Raw genomic sequence first — 27,886 nt, 5'->3', positions numbered from 1 at the left:
ACTGCACTCATCTCGGGCAATCACCCTTCTACCATCTCCCCTCCTCTCCATGCTTGGAAAGATGCTTGCTCCCTCTTCTGGCTTATTTTGCTAGGGAAGATGTTGGTTAATGGAGGTCACATTCTTTGTCATTCCACATATTGAGCTGACCTGCTTGCTTGCTTGAAGTGCCTAAAATCATACTCGTGGCAACACTTATCCCCAAGATTCATGTTGTCATCAGATAGGACTGGCCATGGTAGAATGTGGCCCTAATCAATTCTGATGGGAACTGACCTACCATGGACTTTTCCCACTCCAATCCCAGATAAATGAATCTTATGTTCCACAGTACCTCTTCAGGCAGGAGCACAAGGCCTGTGTAGACAAATGACTGTCCCACCCAATTTTAGCCAAATGTGGTTATTATGTGCACACGAAATGAACAGTTTACCTTGGGCCTATGACTTCATCATCAACAGGAGTTAATCCACTTGGTGATGATAAAAGTCCCTGACATCCGCTCTCAAAGAGTATAGAATACTGATCTTTCCTGGCTCATTGGCAGAGATGGAACAGGACTTCACAACCAAACCAAATAGGGCTATGCAAAACCGCAGAGCTATTAATACTTATTCTAACTTAGTTGCCACTCTAATTTTTAAAATCAAAGCAAAGTTCTCAACACCTGAGCATCTCACTGGTATGTTCTCTTGGATTTGCAATTGTGTTTAATTTGATTATTTAAAGTCAGTAGGTCACTTGAATACCATTAACAATCCTATTAAAAGATGCTAGTTATATTTCTCCCCTTTCTGCTTTTGTTTGGTAACTTAATAGGCCTAAACCTTGCTCCTGGTTGTTTATGGGCTGCTTCATTTGCTACCACCCCTCTCTCCTTTTCATTAGTCTCTTCAAGGATTTAGGAGTGCTAAGGTACCCAGTGCACTATTACTAAGCTCTTGATAAATATTTGTTGAGGATAGCGATATTTATGTTTTTAATGTCCCCAGAATCCAAAATTTTGACTTAGATGATATTTTGAATTTTAGGGCTTAGATTGGGCTAACAATATCTTTATGGGGTTCTTGGTCAGGTCTCTTCAGGTCTCATATACCAAGTGAAGCAGAGAATAAAATCCAAATACCTTCTATCTGGTCTGTTTTGGCTTAAAAAAACAAAAACAAAAACAAAACAAAACAAAAAAAACAAGGTCTGGGCAGGCCATTTTGCAATAAATATAGGTTATTATTTTCTCAAGCAATCATTAATGCTGGATGAAAGAAAACATTGGTACATGCATGTACCCATTCAACATGCACTTCAAATTCAACATTTAAAGTCAGCCGCCCCCATTTTGAGGACTGAGAGTTGATTTGAAGGAGCCCTTTGAGAGTTTGATTCTACATCCCTTTCTAGGGACTCAGACGGCAGCTCCTGCTCTGCCCCTCCCCTGGATGGAAGCAGGCGCTCTGATTCCCATCCAGCAGTTCTCAGGGGGTTCACTTTTCAGAGCCCCAACTGGGTGACCAAATAGGTAATCCCAGGGCATTTGGGGGAACAATTTGGGGAGAACATATGAGCTTTCTTTGCCTTAGAGTGGAATTTCATCAGTGAAATTCCTGGCTAGCCCAGACCACAGGATATAACCACGTTTGTGGTGGCTGACAGGCTGGGACATAGTCGAAGGAGAGGTCCACGCTGGAGCAGCGTGACACTGACTGAGAAGGGGAGTCAGCGTCTCAGGCCTTCCGGAATTGACCGGCTGGGAAAGCCCAGAGTGGGGAATAGCTCCAGACAGCCCCCTGTGTGTCTCCTGATGACAGCCATGTTCTCATGCTCCTGAAGGTGATGCTGTAAACGAAAGGATCAGAGTCTAAAGGGACATGGCAGCCATTTCATCAATCTACACGGGCTTCTCAACCCTTAAAACTGAAGTCATTCGTTAGCGTGTAATGGTGGCTTCTCAGTCTATCCCCAAATACAAATATATAAGTGTTACAAACAAAAATTTAAAATAATCATAAAATAGTTTAAATATTTCATTATTTGGCTCAGAGTTCGGACAGTGAAGCAAAGTGCTGTTCTTTCCCTCCCTCACATTCTAACTGGAACGTGGTCCTTACCAAAGCGTAGACACCACAAGTGCACTGAGACTGACATAAAAGGCTATCTGCCACATTTTCTGATAAGGCAGGAATGTACTTTTCAAATCTCTTGAACATGGCCTTTCTCATCTGCCACCACTATATTTCTTCACTTTGCTTGCCTAGGGGGAAAATGCTATATTTAGGACTTTTCTTATCGGTCGACATCTCATTGGTTGTTGGTCTAATGTCTTGCTCACCCAGTGAGAGTGCAAACACACTGACCAAAGGCCTACTAACTGCTCCCCTTGCTCACTTGGTGCTCTCTGAAGGCAGAACTCATCAGCTGACTCACCAGCCACCCTTGCCATAGACACTGGCTTAAAAGGTACAAGATTTCAAAACTATTCGTAAGCCTTATCAGGGAGGGAGGGAAGGATGAGGGGAGAGAGAGAGAGAGAGGAAGGAATATATATCTGTTGCAGGGCATCAGCTCCCGATTTCTTATTGGAGGAGGTAACTTCAGCTCAGCCCCCACCCAGCCCAGCACAAGCCTCAGTTGCGAGGTCTGCCCAAAGGTACTGCTAGTCCCTAGAGAAATTTCTGCAGTGACTGAGCTTCCGGACAGAGTTCATCCAGGCTTGAACCTGAGAAGAGGTGCCCTGTGAAATCCCTTTTTGGGGAGCACCAACAATCTGCCAGCAGGTATACTAGTTCTCCTTCCTCCTCTCCAGCTGAAAAGGAAAGAACCATTGAAAGTTCTAAATAACTGAAACAAAATAAGATTGGTTTATTGCTTCTGTTTGTGTTAATATATAGACAGAGGAGAAGAGCAAGTCTGAATGCCTGGAGTGACTGGTGGGTGAGGGAACTATGGAAGGGAGAGGGAAGAAAGGAAGGGACCAACTGGCTAAAATGAAATACATTTTCAAGAAGGGCAGCTCTCAGTGAGTGGCAGTGAGGGCCACTCTGCTAGGGCTCTTCCCTCCCCTCCTAGGGTGCCTCCCTTCTTCCTCTCCTGTACTACTGGGCCCAGCCTGGTGTGCAAGAAGAGTGAAGCTGAGCTAGAAGTGTTTTCTGCTTATGCCTCATCAATTTAAACATGCTAAGTTTGGAGCATAGTTCTGCCTTTTCGTGAGGCTTTTCTCTATGATGACTTTATGTTCTTGGACTCTCATATTGTAAAGAAAGCAGATAACCTTCACTTCAGTTGCATACCGAAATGAAGCTTTAGTAAATTTCATTAAGGTAATCCTCAGCTCAGCCCCAACCCTGCCCAGCTACTGGATTTATAAGTCAGAGTTCAGTATAGTGGCAGTTGGAGTCCCAAATGAATAGAAGCCAGAGCCAGAAAGTCTTCTTGGATTGCGCCAGTCTCAGAGTTTGCACTTGATTTTGATTTTCTATGCTGGTATATGGAGTCATCTTGGACAGGTCTGCAGGGATTCCAGGGAAAGAGCATGGGTAAACTCATCTACTTGGATATCTAAGTGCATGTTAGTTTGCATTTCCAAATCTGCTTCTATTTTGGATAGTACACTTTTACAAAGCTTATTAGAAAACTGGACTAAAAGAACACATGCTTTAAAGAGCACTAAAAAGCATGAAGTAAAGAGGAGGTCTTCAAACCTCAATAGCAATATTTGCTGAAATAGCAAGAGATTTTTCTTTCTTTCAAAGGACACTATCACAGCCAGCTTTCAAGAGTAATAGATAATGATAATAGGGGAGCAATGCAACTCACAAACGAACCCCAAATTTCACTGCAGCACACATTCCATGCTCTTCCCTTACCTAACCTTTTCCCATTTGCTCATATAGACATCCAAATTTCATCTCCTCATCCTTCCCTTGACCCTCTTCTGGAAAATGGACAAATTAATAAATGGTCAAAAGGGTGAAGAAAGAAGTCAGAGGCCAAAATAAGCCCAAACTTGATAACCCGTGCCTGGAAAATGGCAAGTTGGCCCTGTAATAACTTCCAGATGAGTCATGCTGTTTTTTCAGACACCAGCAGGTGAACTGATGTCATTCTATTTGCCTCCCACTTCTTCCATCCAGAATCACTGATCTCCGCTGGGGCTGGTAAAAACAGCTGGTTGAGGTCTCTAGTCTCTGGCCATTCTTAGGGATAGTCATTTTATTCCTAAGTGTAACCCCTTCCGGTGTGACCCATGTGTTTTCTGCCAACTCCCCACAAAGAAGGCCAGGGGAAATTGTCTGGGTGGGACTTCTGATAGGGGACAACAGGACCTTGGAATCCGTCACTGTGGATGAGGGGGGCAGGTGGTCCATAATGGGGAAAGGAGGACTGAATAAGATTAGGCTCTGAGGTCTTCCTGGCCTAGACCTATGGAAAGGCTTAGAACCCCCAGATGGTCGCTCTATTTTTGAAGATAGAAGGTTGTCCCCAGATGGCTCTGTCTCTGATGTGCGCTTTCTGCATTGCACTGTTGCATCGTGGGAGGAGAGCAGGTTAGACAAGCCTGGTTCTGGAGAAAGGGTGGGTCCCTCACACATGCAGGATGCAGTGGCATCCATTGGCAAGGACTTAATGGCTCCTGTATTTTGCTTTGGTTTCTCTCCCTTTGGGCTTTCCAGGGGGGAAGGAGAATCATCTTTGGCAGATTTCTCAGAGGTCCCACTAGTTGAGTTGGGTTCCTCTTGGCTCCTCTCCAGAGGCTGAGCCCCACTCTCCCCTGAGCTCTGAGAGGGCAGGGGCTGTGGGATCTGGGTGTACTGAATCTTGGGCGGGATGACTGGGACTGCCCTGGCCTGGCACATTTTGACCATGAAGGAGGTTCTCACAGCAGACACACTCACAGGAGCTGAGTTACGGCGGCCTGTCAGGGCATGAGCAACAATGTCCAGGTCCTGGTGGTCCTGGGAGTAAACCCTCCAGGGGTCTGTTTTACAGTGAGATGAAGTCACCCATGTGGCCTTTGGGTCTTCCGGCTCAGATTGCTGCATTCCAGGTGAACTAAATGAGGCCACATTCTCCAACCGGAAGAGGTCAGTAATGGGAATGGCAGAGTCCAGGTTGAGGGAGGAAGGTCTATTTTTCCCTTTTGGGGGCCCACACTCAGTGCTCTTCAGCTGTAACTTCGGGGGATGATCTCCTGGTAAGGTGCTGTCTTGCATGCTGGGTGAACTCTCCTCACTGCTCTCCGGCCCAGGAACACCACCTTGCTTAATTGGAGGGTTGCTGTGCCCTAGGTATGTCCCCAGCTCCTTTCCCTCTGCTAGACTGATGGGGCTAGTTTCTGCTGGCTTGGGTTGCACACCACCTGGTCCCTTCTGGCTGGGAAGAGCGTCTTCCCGTCTCAGGCCAGAGAACTCTCTGAAAGACCTCATGGCTTTCTCATCCCATCCCATAATCTCTCTCCTGGGTGCCAGAGGCTGCTGAGGGTTGGAATTCCTCTCTGTTTCAAGATCAGCACAACTGCTGGAGGAGGAAGCCTCGAGAGTCCACTGACTCTTAAATGTGGGCTTGCTGTCTAGAGAATGGCTCTGGCGAAGGCTGGGCCTGTGGGAAAGCCTCTTCTCCAATCGGTGGCCCTGGGGGCCCTGCACCTGGGCCTCGTGCCCATCTTTCAGGGTGGGGGAGTGAAGAGGACTTGTCACCCACTGGGGCTCCTCCCAGGGCTCCACCATCTCCAGACCATGCTGGGCAATGTCTGTCACAGCGTCGTCTTCGTCACAGTCTGAAGGCTCCTGAACTGAATGGGCTACATCCCCTTCTCCTTGTGGGGAGACCTCAATCTCCTTTGTTGGGCTTGGTAGACCAGAGCCTTTTCCCTCGGGAGCAGCATTCTTTGAATTTTGCTTTTCACTTTGTCTTGGAGCAGCCTCGTCTCCCTGACACAGGCTAGGGATCCCAGGTCTGTCTTTGAACTTCAGCTGGTCTATACAGGGATTTGTCCTCAAATTCCTGGATGGGTCTTCCCTCTCAGGGCCACCCTTTGACAGCAAGACTCGAGGTGCCTCCTCCAAAGGAGTTGGAGGGGGAGGAGCAGGTGGTGGTGGAGGTGATAGATTCCCCGGGGCCCCCACCTCCACCCTGGCTTTTGGAGACAGGGTCTCAAACGGAACTATTTCCAGAGGAGCCAGGCTAGCGGGGTCTGAGCGCAGGCCCAGCTCCAACTCGGATCTGTGGAGGCCGCTGGTTGGCTCCAGCTTTTCTCTGTTGGTGGCCATGAAAGTGTCCTCTGTGCTCTGATTGGTTGGATCCCTAGTAAACTCCTCCAGAGGGGCGGAGACTGGGGCAGGGGCGGAGCCACAAGGCAAGCTCCCAGGAGGCTCTGGGGGAGCAAAGGCCCCAGGACTTGACTCAGGAATTGGCTGAATTGGGCTGGTCGTCACAGCAGGCGGTGGCAATGAAGAAAGCTCCTCTTCAGATTCGATGATTTTCAGCTCCTGTTGAATCTCGGGCCAGATCAGGGTGTTGGCCAGATCATCTTCATCCTGAAAAACATCAATAAACTGATTATTTTAGAACGAAGGACTCTGGGCCCTGACACCGCACTGTTCTCAGCGAGAGGGAAGGGACCAGCGCAGCGCCAGCCTGCGCCACCTCAGCAAATAAAGGACGCAGTGCCAATAACAATGGTGGTGTCTGAGCGCTTACCATGTACCATAAAATACTTCAACAATACTTTATCTTCTTGTTTAATTTCTCCGGCAACTCTAGGAGATAAACACTATCATAATCACTCCCATTTTATAGATGAGGAGGCCGCGGAGCAAATAATAAACCTAAGTCATACAACAGAAGACTGGGATTGAAATCCAGTTCTGTCTACACCAGAACATAAGTGCTTAATCTCTGTGCACTGTTGCCTTATAAAACAGACAGAAACCCCAGCCTTATTTAACTTCAGGTTTACTAGAAAGCACACAAGAATGAGATTCTCTCAGTAGAATGAAAATGTTCATTTTTACCCTGACACCTGCTTTCCAAATAAGTTAAATGTAGTTCTTTTTTCTCATTACCAAAGAAATACATATTCCACATGGAAAAATATTTAAATACATATTAAAATAAAGGCATATAGAAAAATAGCAAAATCACTGTTAACATGATGGTTTTTTTTTTTTTCTGTGATTGTTGAACTGCCTCCTCCCTCATCTTGTTTGCTGTTCTTGTCTCCCCTCAAGTCCAGCTTCCCTTTGTCCTTCTCCACTCCTCCCTTTCCCTACACAGAGCCCAAAGCTGTAGACAGGAAAGGGATGGAGGCCTGGTCAGAGCCAGGAAAAAAAAAAAATTTCAGTTTCTTCCAAGTCATGCTTCAAGGCCTAATTCTGCCCAAAGCAGAAGCAGTTTGGAGATGCATTTCCACCCTGTGGGGGCACAGATCTTTCTGAGAGGTCTGATTGGCTTCTGATCTCACACCCCTTCCCACCCGGCTCTAATCACATGTCATTTCATATTACAGTTACTTGTCATGTTTGCCTTACCATTCCCAATGGACCGTGAGCTCCTTGATGTCAGGGATTGTGTTTATTCATCTTTGATGCCTCAAGTCCAAAAGGTGCCTGGTGTATTGTGAGTAGTTGCTCAATAAAAGGTCAGTTGAATTGCAATGGCTGTAATGTTTTCTTTTGAGTTATTTCTTTCACACAACTCTGCAGGATTACTTGGTCAAAAAGTAATCTGATTCTACTGCACTGCATTTATTTGTGTACATTTCTATTTTGCCTACTAGACTGGGCCCTCCTTTAGGACAGGGACAGACTCATCTCTTTACTCTCCTTAGCACCTACATTAATTGATCTCTTACTAAAAAAATCAGTACATTTAGATGAATAAATGACCATCTAAACTCCCCTCTACTTTACTCTGCCCTCTCAGTAAGTGGACCCACAGTGCAACTTTTTGTTCAGACCAGAAACTTACAAGGTGCCTTTGACGCTTCCTTCTTCCTCACTCCTCCAATCCTTCACCAAGTCTTGTTCATTCTACCTTCTAAATGGCTCTTGCATCTTTCCACTTCTGTCCCCATGGCCCCACATGAGCCCACGCCACCATCTTTTCTCACCTGGCTTGTCACATACTAGCCTCCTAACTGGCATTCGTGCCTCCTCTCCTGCCCTTCTCCAAGCCATGCTCCTTACAGAATAGAGAAATCCTTTAAACACAAAATTCTGAACATCTCATATGCTTTCCCACTGCCCCTAGGTTAATCCCCAAATCCCTTCCAAGCTGTCCTGGCTGATGTGGCTCCTGTGTCCCTCTGAGTCTCACTTTCTCCAGCCCAGCTATCCTGGCCTTGTTCTCATTCCTTGAAATGTTTTATGTTCTTTCCCATCCCAGATTCATGGCACATCTTATTCTTTCTGCCTGGAATTTTCTCCCTTTCTATCCCACACCCTACCCCTTTCTTACAGCCAAGTTCTCAACCTAAATACCTGTTCTTCAGAGAAGCCCTCCCTGGCCCCTGTGGCACCCCTCCTCCCTCTCACTAGGTTGGGTCCTCCTGCTATATGCTTCCACAGCACTCCAAGCCTCCATGGCACCCCAGGAATTAATTGTTCAATGTCTTTTCCCCTACTAAGGTATTAGCTCCAAGAAGGCAGGGACAGTGACAGTCTTGTTCACTACAGTGATCTCACTGTTCAGCATCAAGCCTGGCACAAAGTGGGTGTTTACTACATGTTTTGAATGAACGAATGAATTGATGCCTTTACTTGTTCCCTTGAATCTACCCTGGTTTCTTTCCAGCACTAACTTTATCCACTTCTCAAAGCAATGCCATTCATACTTGGGCCCTCCACATAAGAATCCAATCCCCATATGAATCTCTGCATCCTTTCTCTTCAAAAAATGCAAACGCATCTTATAGGGACCCTCACTCAGCCCTCCTGAGGCCACCATGTCACCCCAGCTATGCTCTAACTCCCAGCACATGGTCTTTTTGTGCATGTCCTAAAAAACAAGTCCTGGAAGCAAGTTAAAAGGCAAAGAGCTTCCTTTTCCCCTTTGGCACACTCCTCTGATTATAGAGCTGCCTCCCAAATGCAGGACTCCTCCCTGAGAGTCCCTGGAAAACCTCCTCCTTTATGGGATATAAGTACATCGCATAAAAACCTTCTTGGAAAAATCCACCTCTAAAAAGTGGACAAGGTTCAGTAAGCTCTGGCATTGTATTTTAACTTCTTCAGAAGCCACAGGAGGAAGGAATGGATCCTGGAAATCTTTCAGGTTTTAGAAACCATCATAGACAACTGCCCACCCGGGATGTCTGGAGGAAGAGGGCTGGACCCTGTGAATGATCATCATATTTGGGACTGGGATATGACAAGCAGGTTTTATGCTACTTCTGGGATTGAATGTTGTTACATTCCAAGGACATGTTACTAGTTTATGGTAACTTCAGGTTAGACATATTTAGAGTTGAGTCTGTCCTGAGGAATCTGAGTTGGATGTTTCCTCCCCATCACCGAAGGACTTCAGAAAAGTCTACTGAAAAACAAATCCCAGACCTGATTAGAAGTTTGTAGCTTAAACTCTCTTTGGCAGAAACTAATTGTTTAAAAAAAAAATTTTTTTTTTAGTATACTTGAAATTGTAGCAAGAGCCCTTGGGAGGACTCCCTGGCTGGAGCAGGCCACGAGTCCACCTTACCATCTCATGGAGAAACACAGCTTCGGCTCTGGCCCTGGGGCTCTCAGGCAGAGCGCTGGACTCCACCCGGCCAGCTTCTCGTCCTTCCTCCACCACCTTCTCTGGATTTGGTGTCTTCTCTAATTCACTTGACTGTTGAGAGACCAAAGCGATTTCCAAGGTTTTCTCCTCCAGCTGAGTGCCTGGCTCCAGGGAAAGGCCTTTGCCGCACTCTGCTGTCCCCACTGCTTCAGGTACTGGCTTGGCATCCTCAAGAACTGCCTTCTTAGGTACAGAGGCTGAAATGAAGATGTGAGTTATCAGTTAAAGGAGACTTCATTTCAAGAGAGACTGTTCCCAACATAGTCACTGTCTTGTCTCCTGATCCTGCTTCACAAAGATGGAGGATATTCTCACAGCTCACTCACTGCCTAGCGCATTCTTTTTTTTTTTTTTTTTTTTTTTTTTTTGAGACAGGGTCTCGCTCTGTTGTCTGAACTGGAGCGCAGTGACATCGTCAGAGCTCACTGCAACCTCCAACGTCTGGCCTCTAGCGATCCTTCCACCTCAGCTCCCAAAGTGCTGGGATTATAGGCGTGAGCCACCAGGTACAGCTGCCCCATACATTCTTTACACTTTTCTCCTAGTAATGTCCTGGCCTCAGGTCCCAGAGTCACAGATTGTCAGAGATGGGAGGGACCTTGAAGGTCATCTAATCTAGTGGTTTTCAAACAGGGGCCATTTTGCTCCTACCTTCCCCTCCCCCTAGGGGACATTTGGCAATGTCTGGAGACATTTTTGGTTGTCACAACATTGGGAAGGGGGCGTGCTACTGGCATTTAGTGAACAGAAGCCAGGGATGCTGCTAAATATTCTCCAACATACAGGACAGCCCCCACAAGAAAGAATTATCCAGCCCAAAATGTCAATAGTGCCAAGGTTGAGAAACTCTGTTCTAGCCCAATCTTTCACTTCACAAATAAATAGGCCCTGAGATGTCAAGTTCTGTACCCAAGGTCACAAAAATCTATTATTCACACCTTGCTGCCATGATGTCTTATAATTATGATTGGCAGCTTCCTGTGTGACTCTTGCGGGGGGTGGGGGTATCTACAGTTGATTTAGATACATTCCAAAGTAATTTGGCTCTGATATTAAACATCTCTTGAGATCAGGAAGAAGAAGGCAGACCTGAAGTTTGGCCTCTATTGCCTTGCCTGAAGTAAGGCCCCATTTCATTGCATAAGGCTGTTTTCACAGTGTGCAATAAAAACTAAGTACCTAGGGTAGTGCTTGGCACATAGCAGGCCTTCAATAAATGTTATTAATGATTGACAGTGGAATTAAAGAAACTTGGGTTCAAATTCTAGTCTCAGTGAAACTTGTAATTTTGGTACAAAGGCATCATAGTACTTGCTTTGCAGGGCCCGTGTGAGGATAAAGTAGAAGACAGAGAAAAAGCACAGGGTCTGACATACAGCACAAGCTCAGAAAAGTTTATTGGCTCAGAACAAACTCTGCTCATTGCCATCGGTCACACTGGTGACTTAACTCTGAGGTATCTCACCACAATGCCTGCCTTGCAGCTCAGTCAGACCTAGAGCCGGCTTCCTGATGTCTGAATAATGCTTCAGAATTGATAATAGTGCTATTTGCTTTTGCCCATTACTTAGTAGCCTTATTTCCCAAAATCTAATTTTTTCTTTGAATATGTAAAACATTTACAGAGTTTGAAAGTTAAGACTATAGTCGCCCCTCGGTATCTGTGGGCAATTGGTTCCAGGACCTCCCATGGATGCCAAAAGCCATGGATGCTCAAGTCCCTTATGAAAAATGGTGTAGAATTTGCATATGCACAGCCTCCCATATGCTCTAAATCATCTCTATATTGCTTATAATATATAATACCATGTAAATGCTATGTAAATAGTTGGTATACTGTATTGTTTAAAGAATAATGAGAAAAAAAGTCTGTACATGTACAGTACAGATGCAGTTCTTTAATATTTTTGACCAGCAGTTGGTTGAATCCAAGGATGCTGAATCCATGGATACAGAGGGTCCGTTGTCTATAAAAAGACCTCCTCACTCTGTTCCAGCCACGTGTCCACTCTTCTCCTACCACTCCCCCTACTGGGCCGTGCACTCTTCTGCTCTGGTCCTCCCTGTGGTTCTGATCTAATCCATTCTTCAAGACAACACCTCTTTGGAGCCTTCCCAGACCTATCTGTCCTTGGTCACCCTCCATGTGTTCATCCCTGCTGCTTCGCCCTGTTCCACACTCCCACTGTCTCTTATGAGTAATCACTCTTATTAGTTTATTGGTCCATTTTTATTTATTTCATTTGAGACAGGGTCTCGCTCTGTTGCCCGAGCTGGAGTCAGTGGTGTCATCATAGCTCACTGCAACCTCAAATTCCTGCACTCAACTGATCCTCCTGCCTCAACCTCCCAGAGTGCTAGGATTACAGGTGTGATCCAGGCCAGTAATTTATTTTTGCACAGATACTTGTACTGTATATATTTTTATCTCTTACTCTTATTATATAAAATATACCACATGATATATACCGTTGTTTGCTTTACATTTTCTCACTTAACATATCTTGAAGTCCATGCCACATTAGTAAACAGGGAGATTGATCATTCTTTAGGATATAGCCTAGTCTGGGTTCCCCTCAAAGCAGAGCCTGAAACAAGATCCTAGCAGCAGAGGGCTTATTTGGAAGGTGTTCCCAGGAAGCAGAAATGAGGAAGTGAGACAGGGTTGGAGGCAAAATCAATAAAGAGCATGGTGTTGAGCTGGTTATCACTGTGAGGAACTGGGACTCTAAGGACTTAGGTAGAGTGTACTCCACAATAATCCCTCCAAAGGGTATGAGGCTGGGTCATTTATCCATGATTCCTGGCCTGTATTAGTTGAGGGCTGCCCCAGTTAATTCTGCATACTTCTGGGCTGCCCCAAGTAAGGGCCAAGTGATATTCTCCCTTCAGAAAAAGGCCTGAGGCAGAAAACTGGAAACACAAGGCAAATATTTGAGATAGGACGCCTTCTATGTGCACAGAAACTGTCTCCCACAGATGCACAGGGGTTTGAAGGAACGTTGTTCAGGGCCCATGAAGCTACGGGCTCTATAGGACTTTATTGTGTGGATGCACCCTAGTTATCCAACCAGTATTCTAAAGAGACAGGCATCGCTAGTCTTTTGCTATTACAAATAATGCCATGCTATGCATCATCATTTTGTATTTGGGCAGCTATTTATTTAAAATAAATTCTTGGAAGTGAAACTTCTGAGTGAAAGGAAATGCATTAGTAATTTTTTTTTTTTACACTGGATCCCACTCTATCACTTGTGCTGGAGTTCTGCTGTACAAGTGATCCTCCTGCCTCAACCTCCTGAGTAGCTAGGACTACAGGCATGTGCCTCCACCTCCTTGTAGCTTTCCCAGACCACCGCCAGATCAATCTCTCCTTCCTCCCCCATCTTGAAGTTTGTAGTGTTATTGCCTATGTGGTGTCCAATCATCAGTTTACCATTATCTTTCCACATGTATGTGGCTTCCATCCTTGGGTAACTTCCTGCAGAACAGAGATAGTATCTATTCCTAAATATTACCTGCTAAAGGCCTGTAAGTCCAACAAATTTTTGTTGGTTGACAGATTTAGTGGCAGCTTCTGTGCTACAGAAGAATTTATATAGCTCAAAAGGGAAGGGCATTGCCAGGTTCCCAGTGTGGGACACGTAATGCACAAAGTAGGTGACCATGGAGGCAGAGACTGCTAATTGTCCCCCGATATCCATTCTCTTCTTTATTTAGAGCTAGAACCTCTCCCACCACCCAAGTTTTAGCTGGCCACATGGCTGTCCAGCTAGTGACAACATTTCTCAGCCTCTCTTGAAGGTAGGTATGGCCATATGAAATAAGTTTGGCAGATGGGATGGACCGGAAGTGATATGTGCAACTTCTGGGTTGCATCCTTGGGTGGAAGCTGCTTGGCTTCCTCCTCTTATCCCCCTCTCATGGGAGGGAATGTGGACATGGGGGTGCTGAGCCCACTTTGACCACGCGGATAAGGATAACACCTTCGGGTACAGCTGAAGGAGCCTGGAACCCCAGATGCTCTCCTGGAGCACAGCCTCCTTCCTCTGGACCTAGATGTAAGGTAGAAACAAACTTCTAACTTATCTGAGTCACTGTATTTTTACTTTTTTATGTTATAGCAGCTTAGCCTGTACCTTAACTAAGAGAACCATGGGCTTATGAGATAGGTTTGCTCTTGATTAAAAATAAAAAAAAACAAAAAAAAGGGCAGAACAAATTTTTGTAGGTAGAATCATATTTCAGATGCACTAAAATAAAACTAGTTAAGAGAATTCTGTTGTAAATTCTTCCGTAAAAGAATGAGGCAACTCCTAATATCTCTTAGAGAAATTATGGATTTTCATTTATCAAGTTTCCTTAAAGCTATGTAGTTATTCTAATCTTCCTCTAATAAGGATATCTAAACAGAGATGCAGAGTGTTCATTGTAGCTTTTAAGTTAGCCCATAAATTCGTCCTTCACTTTCAGAAGGATCAGGTTTGTGGTCCTTTTTCTCTCTGGTTGAGGATTAGTTAGCAGGTTATACCCTTGAATCAGGTAAAAGTCAGATAATCAATTATAATGGTTGCATTGATTAATCCTTTAAACTTTTCACTTGGAGCAATCAATGATCTCATTATCAGCACTTCAGTTAAAGTGCACTACTTCTTTGATATCTCTCACCCCTTGCGCTATATTGGCATTTCACCTAGATTAGCCAAAAGTGGGAGAGTTGGTTTGACTAGAGCGACTAAAAATTTTAATTAGGTAACCTGGAAAATTGTCTTTAATTCTTTTTCTTTTACCCACTGCTACTGCTCAAAAGAAAGAAAAATATTTTATTAATGAAGGTGAAATTCTCTATTTGGAACAATCATGGATGGAGATAGGAAGTTTAAGTTAACCTGCCCCCGTCAAAGAGCAGAGTGCAGGGACCTGTTATCCCTGAGCCTTTCAGCTGCTCGCTTCTGCCCTGGGTCCCATGTCGACGCGGCTGCCCCCCACAGGTCCCTCATTCTGCCCCCACCACCCACTAGTCATGGCAGGAAGGCAGGCTGGAGCCTGCCCAGACCAATTTAATACAGACTGGGTATTCTTATTTGCAGAAAAAAGGAGAGAGGAAAAAAAAGATAATACATTGTCCCCTGGTCTATCTTTGGGGCCTAGTGACCCTCTGTTTTGAAGAGGACAACCAATCTCCCAAAAGCCTTTGGAAATAGTGTTTTCCTCAAAGGCTTCACCTCCTCCCCTGCCCTCATCCTGCGTCACCCACACCACCCATGGACCATTCTCCAGACCAGGCATCACTTGATGCCTCTGCCTTTTGCTCACCTGTGCACCCATCCTGAAGGGAAAGGGGAGGAAACAGGACTAACATTCATTGAGCATCTTCAGAGCCAGACCATGGGCAGGTATTTTAAGGACATTGCCCCACTCAGACCTCACCACAGCCTTTGGGATAGGAGCCTCCGCTGTTGATGAGAAACAGGCTCCAAAATCACCCGCTGTCAAACTGCCAAAAAGTGGTAAAGCTGGCCTCCGAATCAGCCCAGTGGGGTTCCAAAACCTACACGCTTCCCACACTATTTAGCTGCCTCTCAGCCCAGAATGCCCTATGTCATCTTTTGTGCAGGGAGAAATCCTACCCATTTATGAAGGCCCACCCTTAATGTCACCTCTTCTAAATCTTCCCAGAACCCTCCCGAGAGGATTGCCTCTCCTGCATGCCTTTGCCGTCCACTCTGAACACCTCTGTCACGATACATGATACTTTGGGTGCCCAGGCCCTCCCTCACTCCAAAAGCTGGAGGAGGCTTTCATGCTACTTCCACAGGCGGACCCTGTGCTGAACCTCAGTGCAGAGTTTGTTTCCCTTCCTGTGTGCGAGCTCACTGGGGGGACGGGTCATGTCTTTGTGACTCCACAGCCCACAGCAAACACGAGGGAGCACGGGGCAGTGCTCACAAGCATGGGTTTTTAAGTCTGGATTAAAATCCTGGTTTTTCCACTTCCTTGCTACGAGCCATTGGGCAAATTACTTATTCCTCTCTAAGCAAATGGGGATAATAGCAACTACCTATAACTCATAGGATTGTTGTGAGGAGAAATGAGATAATACGTGTAGAAAACTTAACAACATAACAGGTGCTGAAAAATAGCTAGCTAATATTCACTGGAAAGAAACACTCCTAAACCACAATAAACACTAGTTGATTTGACCATCAGCCACATTTTCCTTTGGGATTCTTCCTACTTCCATTTTATGTGGCTCCTGTTTGGTTATTGGTCAAAGAACTCCTCCTCACTCCAGGCACGCCCAGAGACCCAAGTCTGGCCAATCTCAGGCACTCTTAGCATGGCAACAGTGACCGGTCCAAGGCTGGGCATCTGACCCAGCCAGAATCCTCTCTGCAAGGAAATTGGGGGAAAGATGCCCTTTCTCATTGCTGAGGTTGCTAGCACGTTCTCCGTAGACATGAGGATATGTGGACAGAGAGCGAATGAGTCTGGAAGAGTTGAATCCCTAGTTTTAGTTCTGCAGCTCTGCATTCCATGCTGTGAGCTTTCCCTCCTGCCTTCTCACTACGTGCATGAATAAAATAGTGACGGGTAACATTTATTGAGTGCTCACCATATATTTTAGACACTGTTCCGAGAGCTTTATATGTATTAACTAATTTAATATTCTCAACAAACTCATGAAGAAGGTATGATTATTAACATCATTATTCCCATTTTATAGATTAAGAAACTGAGGTACAGAGTGGTTAAACTTAACCTGCTGTCTTTTTGAATTTTTTTAGAGACAAGGTCTTGCTCTGTTGTCCAGGCTGGAGTATAGTGGCACCATCATAGCTCACGGTAACCCTGAACTCCTGGGCTCAAGCAATCTTCCCACCTTGGCCTCCCAAAGTGCTGGGATTACAAGCATGAACCACTGTGCCCGGCCCTTGTTAACCCACTGAAGATTACAAAGCAAAATGGCAGAGCCTGGATTTGTACCCAGGCTCTCTGGCTCTAGAGCCCACAATCTTAACCACTTCATTACACTGCACTGCAAATTCTATTTAAGTAAATTTAAGTCTGTTTTTTATTTCTTGCAATGGAAAGAGACCTTCTTCCCCTGCTTTACCTGTAGAAGTCTCAGCTCCCAGTGGCTTCTCCTCTTCTGGCCAACCTCCACTCTCTGACCCCTGGAAAGAAAATTCTTCCAGGCTGGAAAGAGACTGCAGCTCCTTCGGGGGTGTTCTGCACGGGGTGCTGTTGGTGCTGATGACAGCTGAGACACGGAGTGGCACAGACACAGCAAAGGGCTCAGAGATGTTCAGTGCCTTGCGCTGATGACGGGGGGAGGGCTCCATCTGGAAGAGGCTGCTGGTGAAGACGGATTTGCTGGGGCTGTCGTTCGAGGTGTAGAACATGCCCAGCATCTTTGGGGCTGTTTGCTCACTCTCAGGATCCTCAATGGGCCGGAACACCTTGAGCTGCTCAGGTGGGGGCCGGGCCTGAGCACCCTGGAGTTGGCTCCGGTCACTGCTCATGTCAAAGCCACCCTCAGCCCCCGCAGGCATCCCCTCCTGGCCCCATTCTCCCTCCTGCTTGCTGAGGTCACATGAGCTACCAGTGCTGGTTGAGTGCATTTTTGTTGCTGGAATAAAAAATCCACCAGTGGTGACTGTTCGATTGAAATTTCCCTTGGTTTCTTTTCCTGGTGAAAAAGAACAAGTACATGTTAGCAGACTGGGCATATGCACGATTGCTTGGCCTTCAGGAAGGGCAGGCACACGATATTTGAATACTGGAGAGGCACAGCATTCTAATAGCGGCATAGCCAAACAAATAAAGACAGATACCTAACATTTGGTTGACAAGAGAAAACATTTTCTCATACGCGTAGAATTTTGGCATGATGCTCTGATAGGACCATTTGCTGTTATGACATATATATCAGTTTTAAACTCTGCAGGTAATAGCAGTTTCCAAAAGAAGGTCACTGACAATATTGTTAAACAGAGCTATCGTCTACCAAGCATTAAGTGTAGATCATGAAAAAAATAAAGAAACAGATAGGAGATGGTAGAATGATGTTTGCTCAAAATGAAGAAGACAAAAGGGAAAAATAAGAGTATCTTGTTTTATTTTAGAACTTTAAAAGTTATTGTTTAAGTCTTCTCTGGCAGAGGGACCCAGACAGGGCTTTGATTTCCCAGCAAGGAAACAAATGCTGTTCTCAGCTAGACCTCTCCCCTCTTTGCCCAGACTTCTTCCTGTTGATTCAGAAGATGAGAAACTAGGAATGTAAATTAACTAAATGTTCAGAAGCATAGCGGTGAGCAGTGAGTTCTTAACTGACTTAGAAATGAAGGCAAAAAGAAAAAAGTCTGCATGGGAAGTAAATAAGATGGAGATGACTTGGGAGTTGCAAGGGATCCAGCAAATAACTTCTAACTTGGTATTAAGCACTATGCTGAACATCTCATGGAACATCATGTTTAAAATTCTTACGACCACCCTGTAAGGGAAGTGTAATTATGTCCTTTAACACATGGAGGACAGTGAGACTCAGAGGTTAGATGACCTGCCCAATACTCACTTAAGTCATATGCACAATGACTTATATTTTGAAATATTAAGTCCTGCAAACCTGGGCAAGAACTGACCAAGGAGGTTTCAAAACCAAAGCAAATGGGACCGGACTCAGTATCTCACACCTGTAATCCTAGCACTCCTGGAGGCCGATGTGGGAGGATTGCTTGAGGCCAGGAGTTAGAGACCAGCCTGAGCAAGAGTGAGACCCCGTCTCTACTAAAAATAGGAAAAATTAGCCAGGTGTGGTGGTGCCTGTAGTCCCAGCTACTCGGGAGACTGAGGCAGGAGGATCACCTGAGCCCAGGAGTTTGAGTTTGCAGCGAGCTATGATGATGCCACTGCACTCCAGCCCTGGACACCTGTCTCAAAAAACAAACAAAAAAGCAAATGGATGAATATAAAAGTGAAAAAATTCTAAAACTATCCAGTCAGCTTAAAAAGATCTCACTGAGTATTATACAAGTTTGGAATTATTTTAAACGTTGTTCTTAGGAATCCATATAAGGCAAAAAAAAAAAAAAATCCTATAAAAAGTTGTTCTAAAGATTTCCTGTATTGCTTCAGGCTGTCTCATTTTTCAAAGATAAAAATGTCTTGTATTAAAGGGGTTGGAAAGTCATGGGATAAATATAGAGGAGTTTTAACAGTCTGTTGCCAGACAAGTCCTTTGCCTTGTAACTGGTAATGGTACTTGTTGGTTACTTAAGAAGAGAGATTGTACAGGCAAGACAGCCCTTAAGGCTAGAGCTGTGAGAACAAAGGCGGTTACATGTTGTTATGGTGAGGGTGTCACCTTGTGTGCAAGTGCACATACATCTACTCCAACAAAGTATATTGTAGTGTGCACATGCCTGACACATAGCTGGTGCCTAATTGATGTTTACTGATAAATAACAAATGAGTGAATGAATCAATGAATGAACAAACTTAACTCGAAATCATGACCTGAAAAGCACTATGAAGCCAATACTTATGGAAACATCCAAACTCAAGACATATAAGCACCTACATAAACCAATGCTTGGCTCTTTTTACTGCCCAAAGGGGAAGCTGCATCTGCCTTCGTTTTCAGGTGTTGATCTTTTACCTGCTACAAGTTTGAATGAAAAGTAGCCGTGGACTCCAGCTGTGGCTAGAGGAAGGCTGGAGAAAGAGAAAGGGTCTTCAGGCCTACCCCTGTGGTAGTGGGGGAGGCTGTGTATGGCAAGGGCTTGAGTTTGGGAAGGGTCAGGGAGGCATTAGGGACTAGGTGATTGTGCGTGACCATGACTGCAGATAAACAGGCACAGGATCTTATAAAGGCAAATCTGGTGTGAGCTCCAGTCTCCTAGGTGTGATCCCCAGCTAGAGACTAATTGTAAAATCTCACCTTCCACAGGCACTGAACACAGCGAGTCCATGCTTTTAGCTGGTCGGATAGTAGCTTTTTCCACTAAAGACAAGAGAAAAAATATTTCTGATGAATGTATACTAAGAGGAAGCATTCAGAAAAATAAGTCAGGCTGTAAGTACAGAAGACAAATGTCTTTTGGAAAGTTTTGCAAATATTTATAATTTATCCCCTTGGAAAATAGTCCTCCACTCCCCCCAGCTGTTCCTGTTTTCTTATTGAACAAAGTTTTATTAAACTTTGACAGATAAAGGCAAATTGTAATTTTGCCAAATAGCTATTAGTAAATGAGGAGTCTGAACCCAATTTTTTAAAACTTTATTTAATTTATTTTTTTATTTCAGAATATTATGGAGGTACATAGGTTTTGGTTACATAATTTGCTTTGATACAGTTTGAGTCAAAGTTATAAGTGTGGTCTTCACCCAGAGAGTGGGCATTATACACATCAGGTGTGAATTTACCCATCTCCTCCTCCTCCCTCCCACCTACTTGATTTCTGTTGAGTTTTACTTCCATATGTGCACAAAAGTGTTGACTGACTAGTTCCCATTTAGTATTGAGTACACGTGGCATTTGTTTTTGCATTCTTGCAATACTTCACTTAGAAGAATGGTCTCCAGTTCCAGGTTGTTACAAAAGATACTAGATCACCATTTTTTATGGCTGAATAGTACTCCATGGTATACATATACCACATTTCAAAAATCCACTCATGTATTCATGGGCACTGGGGTTTTTCCACATCTTTGCAATTGTGAATTGTGCTGCTATAAACATTGGAGTGCAAGTGTCTTCTTTCATAAAATTGCTTTTTTTTCCTTTGGGTAAATACCCAGTAGTGGGAATGCTGGATCAAATGGTAGTTCTACTTTTAGTTCTTTGAGGTATCTCCATACTACTTTCCATAGATGTTGTACTAGTTTGCATTCCCACTAACAGTGTATAAGTGTCCCTTTCTCTCTGCATACACATCAGCATCTGTTGTTCTGGAACTTTTTGATAAGAGCCATTTTCACTGAAGTTAGGTTATATCTCATTGTGGTTTTGATTTGCACTTCCATGATGATTAATGATGTTGAACATTTTTTCATCAGTTTGTTGGCCATTAGTCTATCTTCATTTGAAAAGTTTCTGTTTATGTCTTGTGCCTACTTTTTAATGGGGTTGTTTGATTTTTTTCTTGTTAATTTGCTCGAGTCCTTTACAGATTCGGGTTATTAGCCCTTTATTGGATGTATAGTATGCAAATATTTTCTCCCATTCTGTAGGTTGTCTGTTTGCTCTATTGATTGTATCCTTGGCTGTGCAGAAGCTTTTTAATTTGATCATGTCCCATTTATTTATTTTTTTTGTTGCTGTCATTGCTTTTGGGGGCTTCGTAAATTCTTTGCCTAGGCTGATATCTATGAGAGTTTTTCAAACATTTTCTTCTAGAATTCTTATAGTTTCATGCCTTAGGTTTAAGTCTGCTGTCCACCATGAATTGTTTTTTGTGAGTGGTGAGAGGTGCGGATCCTGTTTCAGTCCTCTGCATGTGACTATCCAATTTTCCCAGCACCATTTATTGAATAGGGATTCTTTTCCCCAGTGTATATTTTTGTCTGCTTTGTCAAAGATCAGATGGCAATATGAGGATGGTTTCATATCTGGGTTCTCTGTTATGATCCATAGGTCTATCTATGTCTCTGTTTTTGTGCCAGTACCATGCTGTTTTTGTTACTATAGCCTTGTGGTATAGCTTGAAGTCTGGTAAAGTGATGCTTCCTGATTTGTTCTTATTATGTAAGGTTCCATTGGCTATTTGGGGTCTTTTCTGGTTCTATGCAAAGCATACAACTATTTATTCTAGATCTGAGAAAAATGATGTTGGTATTTTAATGGGGATTGTATTGACTCTGTGAATCACTTTGGGTAGTATAGACATTTTAACAATGTTGATTCTGCCAATCCATGAGCATGATATGATTTTCCATCTGTTTATATCCTCTGCAATTTCTTTCCTCAGTGTATCGTAGTTCTTCCTAAAGAGGTCTTTTACCTCCTTAGTTAAATACATTCCTAGGTATTTTATTTTCTTTGTTGCTATTGTGAAAGTTATTGTGTCTTTGATTTGATTCTCAGCTTGACTGTTGTTGGCATATATGAAAGCTACTGATTTGTGTACATTAATTTTGTAACCTGAGACTTTGCTGAATTTATTTATCAATTCCAGAAGTCTCTTGGTTGAATCTTTGGGGTTTTCTAGGTATAAGATCATATTGTCAGCAAAGAGCAATAGTTTGACCTCTTCCTTCCCCATTTGGATACCGTTGATATCCTTCTCTTGTTTGATTGTTCTGCCCAGGACTTCCAGCACTATGTTGAATAGTAGTGGTGATAGTGGGCAACCTTGTCTAGTTCCAGTTCTAAGTGGGAACGCTTTCAATTTTTCCCTGTTCAGTATGATGTTGGCTGTGGGTTTGTTGTAAATGGCTTTTATAATCTTGACTTATGTTCGTCTATGTCTATTTTGTTAAGCATTCTTATCATAAAAGGGTGCTGAATTTTGTTGAATGCTTTTTCTGCATTGAGAGGATCATATGGTCTTTGTTTTTGCTTCTATTTATGTGGTGAATTACATTTATAGATTTGTGTATGTTGAACCATCCTTGCATCTCTGGGATGCAGCCCACTTGGTCATAGTGAGTTATTTTTTTGATGTGGAGCTGAATTCAGTTTGCTAAGATTTTATTGAGAATTTTTGCATCTATATGCAAAGGGATATTGGCCTGCAGTTTTCTTTTTTTGTTGTGTCCTTTCCTGGCTTTGGTATCAAGGTGATATTGGCTTTGTAGAATGAGTTGGGGAGGATTCCTTCCTTCTCAATGTCGTGGAATAATTTCTGCAGTATAGGTCCCAGTTCTTCATTGCAGTCTTGGTAAAATTTGGGTGTGAAACCATCTGGTCTGGGACTTTTTGGGGGGGAATTTTTTATTGCTGCTTCAATTTTGGTGCTTGATATTGGTCTGTTCAGGAGTTCTAGTTCTTCCTGATTGAGCCTAAGGAGGCTGTGTGTTTCCAAGAATTTTACTCCATGTTTTCAAGTTTATGAGCATAAAGATTTTTATAGTATTCAGAGATGATATTTTGTATTTCTGTGATATCAGTCGTCATTTCTCCTTTTTCATTTCTGATTGAGCTTATTAGAGTCTTTTCTTTTCTGTTTCTGATTAATATAGCAAGAAGCCTGTCAATTTTGTTTATTTCTTCAAAGAATCAAGTTTTTGTTTCATTAATCTTCTATATAACTCTTTTATTCTCAATCTCATTTAGTTCTGCTCTGATATTGGTTATTTCTTTTCTTGTGCTGGGTTTGGGACTGGTTTGCTCTTCCTTTTCCAGTTCCTTGAGATGATTCATTAGGTTGTTGATTTGTGATCTTTCTGTCTTTTAGATGTGGTGTATGTGATAATATTCAAAACATTTAAATTGAATCAATTTGAATACCAGTGTCTGAGAGGCTCCAAAATGTATGCCTCTTCATTCAGTCAATACTCCATTTCTCCTTATCCTTTATTTTTTTTCTTATCTCTGTTCAATTTTCTAAATATGGTTAGACACCCCTTCACCAGCCCCTTGCCACCCCAAAACTCCAATACTCTTTATGGTGAATCAATTTTATAAATGCCCTTGGTTGTGGCATTTTTAACATATTGACGTATGTTAATCCACTGATACCCGCTTTTCACATGCACAGTCAACACACAGTGAACTCATGTGCCACTCATAGAGACTACACTGGTGGATTATGGTACTGGGTTCTGTGGCCTCCCTGGAATCACAGATTCCACCAGAGTTATGACCATAAGGCCTGCTGGGCTTTATTTAGTCTCCAGGGTTTCCAGCAGTGCTTTTCTGGTAAGAAGCAGCCACTTAGGCAATAGTGAAGGCCACAGGGAGCCATGTGATTGACTGCTGGTTCTTTAATTTCACCCCACATCCCCTGAAGTTCAGTCAGTCTGGTGGTCTGTCTCTGGTTACTTTGTCCATAAGGTCAGACCAGTGGCTATGTAATAGAATCACCTGAGATTTTAAAACATTACCAATGCTCAGACCTCCTGACAGACCTCCTGAGGCAACACTGCAGTGGTATGATCCATGCCTCAGGTGGTTCTCAGGTGCAGCCAGGCTGAGAAGCCCTGGCCAGGGACATCTTGTGCATTCTGTGAGTTTGCCACTGTTTGATCCAGCACCTTGGATTTGTTCCTTTTGAAAACCGCATGGGGGTGGAAACCTTCCTAAGTCAAGATCAAAGCAAACCATTTATTTCCTTTTTGTTCATTTGTTTTGTTCTGTTGGTTTTTTTTTTGAATTTTCATTACTTGGTGAACCTCTTTGATTGCCGTATCTCTGATTCTATAACTGAAATTCTCTCTTTGATGTGCTAAAGCAAATCTCTTATCATAGATTAGGAGTTTCTTGTCAGGTACTCTTCCCCTCAGATTTGCCTTTGAGAATCCTAATTATTTTATTTTATTTTTTTTTTTTGGAGACAGAGTCTTACTCTGTTGCCCAGGCTAGAGTGAGTGCCGTGGCGTCAGCCTAGCTTACAGCAACCTCAAACTCCTGGGCTCAAGCGATCCTCCTGCCTCAGCCTCCCGAGTAGCTGGGACTACAGGCATGCGCCACCATGCCTGGCTAATTTTTTCTCTATATATATTTTAGTTGGCCAAATAATTTCTTTCTATTTTTAGTAGAGACGGGGTCTCGCTCTTGCTCAGGCTGGTCTCGAACTTCTGACCTCAAGTGATCCACCCACCTCAGCCTCCCAGAGTGCTAGGATTACAGGCATGAGCCACCATGCCCGGCCGAGAATCCTAATTTCTGATTTGTATCCGCTTTGCCATTCCTGTGGCAACTTGTCCTCTTCACTTGGGCTGTCTTTGCATTTATAGATGTCTGCTCTGAATCTACTTCCCTCTGCCCTTCTCGCAGAGCTCTTTGCTTCTGGGAGTGATTCTGTTTCCTCATGCCAGTAGTTGGCTCAGGAACCCAGTCGGCCCAAGGCACTCCCTTGGCCACATGGATTGAACCATGTGTCCCAGTGAAGGCCAATGAGATGGGGAAAATGTGATGGGGGCCTTCTGGGAAAAAAGGGTCCCTGCGCTTAGGACCAAGCTATCAGAAATGATGTTCTTTTTCCCTGTGGACATAGTGAAAGGTAAAGCCTGGAACTACCACGGTAGTTCTTCTCCACAGCAAAGGAAGCCAGTCTGGGGAGGAAGCTGACCCAAAGAGGAAGGCGCAGCTGAGGAAAACACAGAGAAGTGGAAACAGAGCCACTGTATAAAACCACCCCCGAAGCCTTTCCTATATCTGGGTGTTCAACTGCAGAAGCCAGTAATTTCCCTCAGTGCATAAATCAACTGAATTGGATTTGCCATTGTTTATAGCCTAATTCATTGCAACTGCTATACGCTGGGACATCCTGCATTACTCCAGGGGGCAAACATGAAGATTCCTCACATATGTACTTTCTAATCCTTGGCATGCAATTATCACTGGGTTTGAGAAAAGTTCTTAAAAATATTACCTCTCATTTTTCCTATAGAAATTAATTTCCCCCATCTTTATTATTAAAATTTTCAAACATTTAGAAAAGCTGAAGAGCTTTCAGCCTACCACCTGGTTTCGATAATTATTGTCATTTTGGCACATATTTGCATTATATATTTCTATATTTGTATTTATCTAACTACCTATATTTTGCTGAATCATTTGAAAGTGAATGTCAATATTTTGACACTTTATCCTTAAATACTCAAGCTTAGCATATGTCTCCTAAGAACCATTAACACATTATGAAATTTATAATTCTTTAATATCATCTATTATCCAATCTATACCCACATTTTCCCTATTTGTTCCCCAAATTTTCTTTTGTAGCTCTTTTTTTTATCCAAACTAGGATCCAGTCAAGTTTTACTCATTGCATTTGTACCTTTATCTTTTACAACTTGTTTTCATAACTATTGCCCTCATTTTTATTATATTTTTAATCTAAAACACAAAAGGTCATTGTGGAAAATTTCCTTGGTCTTCTCTTTCCTGACAAATTTTCAGCTGGATTGGTTACGCTCTCCATTACGTAGTGGTTCCCTCAATTCCTTCCTGCACTAGTTTCTATTCACTACTCGGAAATAAGTCCTATGGACACCATCCCTCTTTAAAAATCATGACCCTGGGGGAGAAGGGACAGATCTCCTTACAGAATTCCAATTAATAGAAAATCATCATTTGGCAAACCACAGTAATAACTGTTGCAGACAAGAACTATTGACGGATCCTAAAGTTAATGACAGACAGCACTTTAAGTGATCAAAGTTCTCTTCACAAGCGATAATAATATTGACATGACGTACCCACTGATACGACACACTGAGCCAGGCATAGCATCAGTTATGTAGGATTTCTGCAAAAATCCATGACCTCAATCAGACAAACCCACACTGAGGTATAGTCTACAAAATAAATGGCCAGTACTCTTCCAAAGTATCAAGATCAGAATGACTAAGGAATTGTCCTAGTTTGGAGGTGATTAACGAGACATGACAGCCAAATGCAATGTGCATTCCTGGATTGGATCCTAGACCAAAGAAAAGACATTAGTGGGACAATTAGTCAAACATGAATAAAATCTGTAAATTAGTTAATGGTATTTTTGGCTTTGATAATTATATTATATAAGATGTTAACATTAGGGGAAGGTACGTGAAAAGTATACAGTTCATGTACTATTTTTACAACTTTTTTTGTAAATCTAAATTTTTTTTTAAAGACCTCCTCAGTTAATTTATGTGTTTCTCTTTCAGGGCTAGTGAGTTTGACAAGATCAAACCAAAGACTTAAGAAGCACAGCTAGGAAACAAATCCACGTATCATAAAACACAGCCACTGTTGGTTCTTACCTGAGAGCCTCTGTCCCCTCACAAATACACTCCCATTTCTGCTCAGCTTTGATTTGGAGTCTGAGCCAGAACGTCCCAGGTTAAATATTGATTTCCATTTTTTTGATTTACTGGAAAGCTTTCTCCTAAAACAGACAAGGCACAAGGAGGAACTTTAAATTGAGACAGAATATTCCAATCATGTTCTTGGTTATGAATTGTTCTGATATTTTAGGAAAAATTCAAGTCGAGCCTGACTCTCACCCCGCCAGGGGATGCCCTAGATGAACAAACTAGACTTTCAGGAGTCAGAGCAAACCACACTCCCCAGGGCGAGAGGCAAAGGCATGCTATTAAAGGCAGGGGTGGGAGCACACGGAGGAAGGGACCAGTGGGAGTCTCAGAGGTCACAAGCAACCACACAGCCCTGGGAATTCTGGCAAGTACTTTAGCTCTGGGTTTTCGAAGATGCCATATTTTTATGGGAGTAAACACTGAAGATCAGACCTTGGTCCTGTTATGCTCCCTGCACTGTGGCCACACCACTGGACACCCACAGGCGAGAAGAGGGCTAGTGAAGACTTTTAGGGACTGAAAAGGGTTGATGAGCAAGCCGACCTGGAAAAGGATCTGGCCTGGTGTGGCTGGGGAGAGTTAGAGCCCACTGGGTGTGGTCAGTGGTCACTGCAGAGAGAGGCAGAGGGAAGTTAGGCTTTGCCTCATACCGGGCTGCTTTGGTAGGATCGGGGGCAGGGGGTGGGAAAGGCTGGGCCGGGAAAGCCTGGCACCACCAGGGGTCACCATGGAGGCCAGCCACTGGACATCATAAAGTTCTAGGGTGAAACTCTTCAATTTGTGGGTCACACAAAAATCCCTTTCTTTACAGGGGCCTCATAGAACATCCTGATCTCAAGCCAAGCTTGTTTTTATGATGAATCTGAGATAGCTCTGCAGTGGTCAGTGGTTTCTTTCGGAGTAGGCTTGGCTTTTTTCAAACACTTGGCCTTGGGGAGTATTTTATAGGGTAGCATGCCTTGGGGTATGGTGCACCCCAGGTGTGGTTGAAAGCACAGAGAAAATGCATTTGATGGTCCTTCCAAGGAATTCTTCCTGATCCCTGGGTAGGAGTCATTCTCCAGGGATTTGGGGAAAGAAGACGTGGGGCTCAGTCCCAAGAAGGCACAATCCATGCACTCCAGGATATGGAGGGGTTTCTCACCAG

At 43.7% G+C, this 27,886-nt stretch overlaps 1 protein-coding gene across 1 annotated transcript in view; it reads right to left on the bottom strand.

The window, feature by feature from the left end:
- Positions 1-3,664: 3,664 nt before the first annotated feature.
- ARHGAP31 (Rho GTPase activating protein 31) overlaps positions 3,665-27,886 on the bottom strand; it is a 111,820-nt gene continuing 87,598 nt past the window's right edge. The window contains exons 8-12 of the mRNA XM_069472663.1: positions 26,686-26,810; positions 19,715-19,777; positions 16,889-17,464; positions 9,691-9,968; positions 3,665-6,530 (exon numbers count right to left, since the gene is read on the bottom strand). Of these exons, the coding sequence (XP_069328764.1) occupies positions 4,095-6,530; positions 9,691-9,968; positions 16,889-17,464; positions 19,715-19,777; positions 26,686-26,810 (3,478 nt within the window). The 3' untranslated portion in view covers positions 3,665-4,094. The remainder of the gene's footprint in view (positions 6,531-9,690; positions 9,969-16,888; positions 17,465-19,714; positions 19,778-26,685; positions 26,811-27,886) is intronic.

Source organism: Eulemur rufifrons, chromosome 7 (genome assembly GCF_041146395.1).
Source record: "Eulemur rufifrons isolate Redbay chromosome 7, OSU_ERuf_1, whole genome shotgun sequence".
NCBI lineage: Eukaryota > Metazoa > Chordata > Mammalia > Primates > Lemuridae > Eulemur > Eulemur rufifrons.
This window is presented reverse-complemented; position numbering and strand designations above follow the sequence as displayed.